The sequence below is a fragment of the Haliotis asinina genome, chromosome 10 (assembly GCF_037392515.1).
Source record: "Haliotis asinina isolate JCU_RB_2024 chromosome 10, JCU_Hal_asi_v2, whole genome shotgun sequence".
Lineage (NCBI taxonomy): Eukaryota > Metazoa > Mollusca > Gastropoda > Lepetellida > Haliotidae > Haliotis > Haliotis asinina.
The window spans coordinates 45,845,485-45,856,121 of record NC_090289.1 but is presented as its reverse complement, the minus strand read 5'-3'; the positions used below and the strand labels follow the sequence as shown (position 1 = coordinate 45,856,121).

The 10,637-nt window shown below is 37.5% G+C and overlaps 1 protein-coding gene across 1 annotated transcript; it reads right to left on the bottom strand.

The window, feature by feature from the left end:
* Positions 1-3,487: 3,487 nt before the first annotated feature.
* Positions 3,488-5,682, bottom strand: LOC137298727 (heparan-sulfate 6-O-sulfotransferase 2-like). The gene is made up of 3 exons (XM_067831004.1): positions 5,619-5,682; positions 4,374-4,872; positions 3,488-4,061 (listed from the first exon to the last, which is right to left on the bottom strand). The coding sequence occupies exons 1-3, from the start codon at positions 5,680-5,682 to the stop codon at positions 3,488-3,490; spliced, it is 1,137 nt and encodes a 378-aa protein (XP_067687105.1).
* Positions 5,683-10,637: the final 4,955 nt, after the last annotated feature.

Genomic DNA, 10,637 nt, shown 5'->3' with positions numbered 1-10,637 from the left:
ATGACATGTGTCAGCCAAGTCAACGAGCCTAACCATTCGTTTCCGTTACTCGCCTCGTCGGTTAACAGTCGTGGGTTACTGACGGCCAATAGACTACCCCAGACCTTCACGGGTCGAAATATGAGTAAGAGTAACTCTGTGTTGAATGATGATACCTAACCAGGTGAATTTCAGTGAACAGGCAATATACATGATGTATATTTTCAACAGTGACCTGGCAAATACAGCGAGATGTCTGCAATCTTAAATGTACGATTACTAAAAACACAATTAAAGAAGGAGAGGCGTTTATAGCCCGGACTAATCAAGGTCTTGACACTACATGGTCAGTTTCATATTTCATTTAACAATGCATTCTTTAGGCAGTTTCATTCAATCACTGAACATTCATTTCACCACGCAGTATTACTAAATCCATTACAAGAGAGTAAGTACTGAATGTGCCGATCAGTTACAGCAGAACAGGAAGGGTTTTCCCGGGTAATGGACAATCGCTACTTTGAGATTACTGCAACGACATGAGAGGTCCAGTGACAAATATTCTTTCAACCTGCAGAGACGATGTGATTCAATAAAGTAATTTTTGTTCATTGAGTAAGCGTTGGTGGGGCAGCCTAAAGGTGAAGGCGTATGCTCGTCACTCTGAAGACATGAGCTCGATTCCTCGCATGGGAACAATGTGTGAGGACCACTTCCGGTTTTCTCGGAAGTGATTTACGGTATATTGCTGAACAGGATCATATGATCATATGTCATGATGCTCCCTCCTGGTATGGTTTAGTTCAATATTGACTGAATACTAATGTTTTATTCATCGCCATTGTATACTTGAAGTTTAGTGAAGAGCATTATATTGCTGTTCAGTATTCTGCAACCTAAGCTATCGATCATTACAAACCAGACATGATCATCACTAGACGGATTCGTCTTACTATAGTGGACTCTGTATAATCCGACATCCTCTCTCCATATTTGACTAAAATAGTCAATCATCCTGTCAATAGCCAGTTGACAACTAACATCTTGTCAGGCTGCATAAAAGAATTAAATGTTTCATGGGCACGTTTTTTTCTAAAGTGACGAGGGCAGTGGGACCTTTTGTATTTTTGACAGAAAAAAAATTCTAATGAGGGAAGAACACGTTTTTTCCCCCCAGAAATACAGTTTGGAAATTTCATCACATGATAATGAGTTGTAGATTCAGTCACACTCGTTCTTACAGACATTCATTCTTATAGTGGATAAATGGATGATCGGGACTAAGCAAAGTCAAAAGGACTTTTATTTCTTAAATGGCATTGAAACGTTGTTACGCGCACAAATAAAAGTGACGCGCCAATGCCCGAGAAACATTTCACTTTTTTTCATTTAGCCATCATTTAATTGCTGACTGGGAGGTAATGTGCAGTGTGAGAACGCCGTTACCTTTGTTTTTACAAACTGACTGGCAAAAGAAGGGACCTAGGTATGTTTTTCTTGCATAGAATGAATGGCTTGAGAAAAAAGATCAATTAATTTTGTGAGATCAGTTGCCTGATTTCAAAGCATCTGATGACTGGCTATCATTATGGAAAACTAGGTTTAATGGTTGAGATTCCAATTTCAGACTCATACACGTTGAAGTGAGAGTTACGTCTTGCAGAAGTCAAGTCTGAGTACACGAAATGAAGCTGAGGTTTGTGGTTGCTGTGCAGCTGTAAGTATAAGCAACACGGGCACATAAAGCAGGTCAATATCATCGTGGCATTACAGAGTGCATATTTTATGATCTGTTGCTTGCGCATAATAACGGTATTGCAACGTAGAGGTGCGTGGTGGCACTTCCTGTAACATCGGACCCCAAATGTGGTAAATTTTTTAATTCTCCTTGTCATCACACTGACATGTATACATGTTTCATGAAGAAAGTTTAATTTGTTGCAGTGTTATACCTTGTGACTCCATGTTCGTAGTACCGTGTGTTACGAGTGTGTATTTTCTGTCTATTTTGTTATTTTGTCTATCAAGTAATAATTATTACTGGGTCACAACGTTTAGTGTTTTGAATAATGATTATGATGGTTCACATTTCGTATAATAGATGGTCAACACTTTTAGGATTCTGGCAGCTGGTTTTCCGGAAATTATCTGCCCTTGGCCTTCTCTCTTTCCGGGAGATCATTCGAGGGCATTCCACGTGAGTGGCGATGGTTATATGTGTTCGAACTTTCAGGAAATGACTGGAGATATATATATATATATATATATTGATGATGACTCCACAGCAACTGGATATATATATATATATATATATATATATATATATATATATATATCCAGTTGCTGTGGAGTCATCATCAATATCTGCCAGTGCCTGAAACTGCTGTCAGATCGCTCGCTCGCCGTTTTACATTCTACATGACTTAAGACTTTAGTGAGTTTGCTATATTATATTTTGTGACCCACTACCTGATATTTTGTCTCACTTGTCTTGTATTTGCAATCGGTATTGTGAAATGGACTTGTGACTTTGTATAACTTGCTCTTTAGTTGCTAAATAATACAATGTTTGAATGTTTTAGACTTGTCTTTGTTCCGTTTTGCTGGTTCACAGGGTTTTCTTACATCGTCTGTCACGGCAACATCTTAACCGTCACAAGTGTACGTGATGAGTTTTCATGTATTTTCCAATGTTGTGCACTCTTGTTTACTTTTTCTGCATTTATTTCTAGAATGTACAACAAACCTGTCTTGATCCAGAGAACATAATACACAGAACAGGTTCCTCATTACAGCCACCCACCGAGTGTGAAAAATCGTCCTTACCCCACACGATGAACTTGCGCATTGATGTAGTGACAATTACCATATATGTCTTTGTTGCTACAACCACTACCTTAGTATTACACTGCTTCCATATGTGGATAGTGTTTTGCATTATTTTGTAAACATTATAATAGCTATTATAAGATTACAATTGTTCAACACACCCCATCCGACCGTTGTTTGTTGGTTCCGCACCACATCCTATAAGGACTGATTTTCGGTCAACTTCTAGCCATTTTAACGGTGAAATCAACGAACCTGTAGTCAAAGGTGACCAGTGTACTCGGTACCGATGAGACCTCACGACCCTCCTGTAAGTAGGATATTACTGTCCAGACTGCACCCCAGGAAGAATTTCTACACACTTATATAGTCGCGAATAAAACTAAATAAAAGAATGGGATGTTCCATTTTGGCATTCCGCTAGCCATTGCATATGAGAAATAGTAATACAAATTCATACAGATGGAACCTTTTCATCTGTTTCTTGCTTGGCGTTGCATTTGATCTATCTTGTAATCCAATATACTCTACACTTTTTGAAAGGTATATAAGTATTCCAGTAATCAAAGACACAAATACCAAAACCAGGTGAACACTTTAACGACTTTGGTAGATAATAAAACAATAGCCTCGTTTTACCACTTAAACGTAATTTGTTGAAGCTGAACACTTGTTGAGATTAATTAAGCCTGAGTGTGACTAGAGTATCATATCTTTCAAAGAATAACTCCAGTGCATAATCATACAACAGGAAATCATATTTGTTGAGGTTAATAATTGTCTCCACTTCCCTACGTGAAATATTGTCAAAAGACATGAATGTTTCCATATGGAGTGGATGAACGTATTTATCAAGTACTTTAAACCGAAACGTTTCTTCAAATACGAGTTGAGTCATGTACGAATACTCCGTTATTCCAAAGAATGGCATATGCTTAAGAGTGTCTATGGCACTGCTCAACATTTTATCATAGCACTGTTTTTCGGTCATTCTTATAGTGGAAAGACATTCGTCCAAGGAAACATTTGCTAACATTCGTGTTTGTCTGTTGAATGCAGGATTCTGCGGACAGCTGGTGAAAGTTTCGAAACTGACATTCTTCCACTTGGACATTGCACTGCATTCTCGATTTGCATTGTCCAGTTTAGCAGAAGAAATCTGAGACCAACTTGGCCATCCATTAGTCCTGACCTCGTGCCATTCATGGTAGAAATGATGCAGTGGGTCACGTAGAAGTGTCATGTAATGATACCTGAAAAACAATAAGTATCATGTTTTACAGTGCCTTTTGAGTACAAATGTAAGTAAACAATAGGTACGCGTAAAAGATTTGTTAATATGGGACGTTACTATTGCTTCTGGTAATCTGTTTGGGAAGGGTCGGTCTGAAAAAGTGTCTGAAAAAGTGTCTGTACAGGAAATGCGCTCATTTCATTCTTAGATGTAACCATGTTCACCGCCTCTTAGGTGACGCGATGCGCATCACAGTGCAAAGTCAATACATACAGACATACCAAAGAAAAATGTTTTTATATACAAAATAAAGAACACAACACCAACGTGCCTTGTATTCTTTAGAACTCCCCGACGAAGACTTTGGTTTCGAAGATCGTCAATGCACGCGTCTAGTGTCCTCAAGGTTGGGTAATATCCACACGGCCATGGATGCTTATTGCTGGAAAATAACACTTCTTCCCTACCATATACAAAACATGGGCAGTTTCGTTGTCCTTGACAGTTACGACACTTGTCAAATATAAGGCCGCTCTGAAGAAGATTCGACAAATCTTCGGCACCTGTGTAGGGAATTTGTACAAAGACCAGAACGTCATGTCTCCACTTATCAATGTAAAATGTCTGTATGTCCTTCTCATACACATTCGGAACAGAGTTTAGTTGCTCAAATGCTTCGAAAACTAGTGAAAAGCAGATCCATATTATCCAAAGAAAACCAATGAAGGTTGTAAAGCCAATAATCCATGACAACTTTTGTGCCATTAGTAACGCAAGTGTGAAACGCCTGATAAATCTGAAGATAAAACAGAGAGATAATATTAAACCGACTCATGATGATAGGAGAAGCAAATTGAAGATTTGGGCGGATAACTTTCTTCATTGTCTTCAGTTCAGTTGACACTATTGACATAAAAATGTAACACAGCTACTTATAACGTGTGGAGTTTGGTTTATCATAACCATGACTGACATACTCACTACAGTAACAAAATACCAACAGTTTACTTTGGTCGCTTGTCCCCTTTGGATTGGCAAGAGGGAAAGTGTTGTGCGATCCCATTCTAAGTAAATCCAGGTAATTCCACCCTAACCGCGGACTCCTATAGACAAGGTAATTATCAACATTGTTTAGGCACTATCGGTATAAAAATGTAACACAGCCACTTACAACGTCCAGAGAAAAGCGATGCTTTACCAACCTTGAACCGCGTCAGATAATGAAAGTGACACTGAAAGCCATTTATTGCTGGCTGTAACATTTCAACGATTGTATAAATGAAATAATTAATGAATAAATGAATTTTCAAACTTCAGAGCCACTGAATTGCAGCAGAAGTGAAAGGCAGCATGTGCTAGTTCGACCAAAAGCGTTCTTCTAAGCACAATAGACAATAGCAGTATGCTTGTGAATGTGAATAATTGCATATGCAGCGGCTGAGGATCTATGGAATGTAAGGAACTGTCAGGAATTCTAACTTCAGAAGTATATGATTTCCATTGCACATATTTACAGCCTAAGCGGAAGACTTGTTTTTCGAGTCTATATACATATAATGTTGCATCGTGTTAATACCTTGAGTACAGGAGGGACATATGTGTTCTGTCTCTTTAACGTTCACTTTGAAGTCTGTTAACATTCTGAATATTTACTTTGTTTCATGCAACTAGTTTCAGTAGCTATTATTAGCCTTTTTTTCTATATCCCATCACACATGGGTAAAAGGTATACGTTATTTATTGTTCGAAATTGTTTCAGTTTTAAAAATTTGAAAGTGACACATTCATAAAAGTGTTAGAAGATCAAACCTAGCCATAATTGCAATATGTACTTTAGTTCCTATGATGTACAGTATTCAATACGGTATGACATATATTGCAGTTTCGTATGAATAGGTTAATGAGCAGCCGATTCAGCCTCATAGGCAAAACTGATAATACCAATCTTTTAGTAAAACTGATGTTATAAATGAAAATGATATGTACATTTTATGAATGTTTCTTAACTTTTTCCAAATAAATTGTGTTGTTCATTGAAGTTGGTTCTGTCGATTTATAGAAAACAAACTGATGTATGTTGATTGGGCGCATTTGTCGGAGAATATTGGTATGACAGGATATCAAACGCTAACAATATTTATACAAAAATTGTTCATAAACATAAAAACATGTCATGTCTCAATATGAAGAAACTTGAAACCCAACAACCATATTTTTATAATTGCAAGCAAAAAACCTATTTCTTTTTGCAGCTGCCATTGCATACTAGATGAAGAGAGTAGCTACATAAACATAAAAAATATACGGATGTTGCAAAATATTATTTATCATTTACGATAAAGTGAAGTCAAACAGGTGCGTGTAACATAAACAGTCAATCCGTCTAATTGTTAATATATTCAGGATAGTATTTAAATAGCCAAATCGTCTAAGTGTTAAATTCTGACATAGACTCTACAATTAAGGGACGTTTGGTGACATATTTACTAATCAGCATACCAGTGTCTTCTCTTTACGACGTCGCAAAATGCATAAAACAAGTAATGACATCAACTCAAATGTTCAATAATCTCATTACATTTGAAGATTCAAGGTATTGATTGTAATGATTGTAATCAGTTAATAATGATGCAAAATTTATCAAAAGACATCGGCACAAATATGATAAAATGGGAATTTATTAGCAAACTTACATATCTCCATCCAAATCATTGTTTTTAACGTATAACAATCTTTTGGGCAACATTTAGCAGTATTTGTTTCTCAAAACGCCCAGGTCTTTTGCACTTATGTTTACACCAACGGAAAGAAAATTTAATATTCTACGTTTCCAAGTAATTTTATAGTCGTACGGAGATCCAGGACCACGCGAGGGCAATTTTGGCACCGTGTTCACTTTTCAAACCTTATAGAAATGTATATCTGAAAAAAGTCAGCATCCAGAGGAGTTAAATTCGTTGATTTCCTTTTCTTTCTCTTTCTCCTACGAAAGTTGTACGCTGACAATTTATTGAGGTTATAAATCTTAATATTTAACTATGTTTTCCGGTTTATGATTGCGTACGTCATTCGCAAGTGTTCAATGTGACGCAAAGATCCACGTGTAACAATACATTGTTGAAATTCAGTACGGTGCAGTGGTGGTGTTTGTATAATACCAGAAACGTATCATGGTGTTGGGAACTAGGTCAGGTAGGCGTCCAGGTTTAAATGTTGAGACTTTTATGTCAGAATGGTACAGAAGTCAAGGTTTGTGATTTTATGCAAATGATAAAAACTCCGTGGTTTTGCTAGCATATGTAAACCCATGGAGGAGGGGAAATCCCGAGAGATGAAGGGTTTACATTTGCTGCCAAAACCGAGAAGTGTTTTATCCAACTTATCAACCATCATGAATGTAAAGTCCATAGCTGTATTATATGCAATTAGTGGAAATGCTTTCTGTACATATACTGAGCAAAACAACAGGTCAACTGGGATGCGACTGGCAGCTAACACTCTGATTTGCATGCGCTACCCATTCCCTGCATTTGCACTGTCCGCAGTACCTGTCTTGTAAGGAACGGATGGTTCTTACTGACAAATAATCACATTCGTCACAGCGATGATCATTCTCTGCTTAGTGGATAAAACCGTCAAGCTGGAAAGTTGCAGATTCAAAACCAGTTATCGCCACTATATACTGGAAGTTCTCACAAATGTGATATTTTACAATCAGTCATACCACGACAAAGTCACAGCAGAGTTGTACCTGATTGTGGGCGGAACCTGCATTACTACAGACAAACTCGAAGACAGCTTTATAACGCGGGTTTAAGTACAAGCGACTCATGCACAAACAATAACTCGTGATGGTTTAATTTTGAACCAATATCATCGTGCCGTTACAGTGGATGTTTTGTGACATGTTGTTTTGTGCACATTATTGGTTTTGCAAAAACAGAGCTTTGCCATTTGCACCTTGCTCACTCGTGGCACCTGTTACCTGTTACCTGTTACCTGTTACCTGTTACTAGAAAAGTATTTTCGTAACTTCCCCACAATCATTATCATGATTGTATTAATGATTGTATTCTGGGTCGGCGGACTGTTACTGAATAAAAGTGTCTGTCTGTGAGTTGCACGTATACTATATTTAGTTCTGGAACGTACTATGAACTTTTGGTGGTGCAGAGAACATTTTAGAACGATCAGGGGCATTTTCGAAAATATAGAAGTTGAGTTGAGTGTAGATCATTCTTACCCTTTCCAAAGGGCCAACTTGTGCATTGATTTAGTTAGATAAATATCACAAGAGTTGCCTTTATTGCTATAAACACTGCCTTTGTATTACACTGACTTATATACTCTACTGTCACTTTCATGTCCCAGTAGTTGTTTGTTTTAATTTGCAAACGCTGTGGTTTGTAGAATACATTTGATACGATTTATTGTGGTTATAACTTGGTACAAATTAATAATTCAAGAGACATGAATGTCATCATATGCCGTGGATGAACATATTTACCTACTACTGTAAACCGAAATGGTTTCTTTAAAGACGATTTGAGTCATGTACGAATACTCCGTTATTGGTGCCGTTCATAGTAGACATGATGCAGTGGGTCACATAGAATCGAAGTGCCAAGTATATACCTGAAAAACAATACGTATCGTGTTTTACATTGCCTTTGATTACTTATGTAGGTCGTGAGCTATATGTGGTATTAAACAAGATTTTGGCGTAAAGGATATGTTACTATGGGACGTTTTGCTTGAAAAAGTCTGTCCAAAGATGTGTTTGATTTTGAGTACAGAACATGCACTCATGTCATTCTTAGCTGTAAGCATAATCGCCGCTTAAATACACAGAGAGAGAGAAAGAGAGAGAAAGAGAGAGAAATAGCGAGAGAGAGATATAAAAATTATCAGACAGAAAATAACCTGAGAAACAAGGTGATTCGTGTTATTTAGAACGCATCGGTGAAGGTCTTGGTCTCGAAGATCGTCAGTACACGCCTCCATTGTTTCAAGGTTGGGTAATATTCACACGGCCGCTGGATGCTTAATGCTGGAAAATGACATGGTCAGCTTCGTTGTCACTGACAGTCATGACACTTGTCAAATATAAGGCAAATCTTGGGCACCTCTGTACGGTATTTGTACCAGCTCGTCATGTCTCCACTTGTCAAACTAAAATGTGTGTAAGTCCTTCTCATACACATTCGGAACAGAGTTTAGCAGTTCAAATGCTTCGAAAACTAGTGAAAAGCAGATCCATTTTATCCAAAGAAAACCAACGAAGGTTGCAAGTCTAGTTATCAATGACAACTTTCGTGCCACTAGAAATGCCAGTTGAAACAACTCATAAACCTGAAGAAAAAAAATTACATGGTCACTTGGAACCAAAACGTTACTGAACATGATTCAAGAACTTTTCTGTTTATCACGATATTACGTTTTGAAGAACTTGTGCTGCAATGTGGTATTTCAATTGAATTCGCCCACTTTCACCCTGATAATTGACTTTGCATTGAAATTGTACTTCTTTGGTGAATATGTTTCATACTTGTTTCCAGTACTTACAACATTATGTTTAAGTGCACAAAATGTGGTTGGAATAATCTAGGAATGCTTTTTTCTCGATGTTGAAAAACCATGCTAGGTATCTGAAAATAGTGCGAGTTACTAACCAAAATCATATAATATATAATATAATAATATCTTCCATAGTTTGGGAGATCTATTCCGGGAATGAGCCCTGTCCTCGTTTTCCAATAGTCCAAATTCTCATCAAAAACATAACAAAACAAAAATCCCAAATCATCAAAAGTTTGCCGTCCACAACTCAACTACCTTACATACCGAGGCGATTACGAATCTGGTATCATTTGAAACAGTATCCTGCCAATACAGTCTCATTTGAAACAGTATCCTGCCAATACAGTCTCATTTGAAACAGTATCCTGCCAATACAGTCTCATTTGAAACAGCATCCTGCCAATACAGTCTCATTTGAAACAGCATCCTGCCAATACAGTCTCATTTGAAACAGTATCCTGCCAGTACAGTCTCATTTGAAACAGTATCCTGCCAGTACAGTCTCAGCTGAAACAGTATCCTGCCAGTACAGTCTCATTTGAAACAGTATCCTGTCAGTACGGTATCATTTGAAATCAGTTGCCGCTTATGTAAAACTGCAGACCCTCTTCTCTTCGGGAAAATTACAGAGTGATGTACTATTATCACATTTTACCCACATGGGTTTTGGTGTGAAGAGTGAACCCTCTGTGGATTACTACCCACCTATGTGATGTGAGAGAGAATTACTTTACTATAGACATTAGTCAAACATTGATATTGTTATATAATCTGATTTGCACAATCCAAAAGCTATATACGTGTACAGCGGTGTCATTCAGCATGCCTCGACAGCATTTCTACACTCGGTTCGGCTATATTTGATTCTGTACATATGTTGCTATATTTCCAAAGAAGAAAACGAAAAACCTGAAAATGTTAACGACTTTGGTCGATCATAAAACAGTGACGTCCTTTAAATATGCACACATGATTTATTGAAGCTATGTAACGAAACAGAAGAACCCGTCCTCTG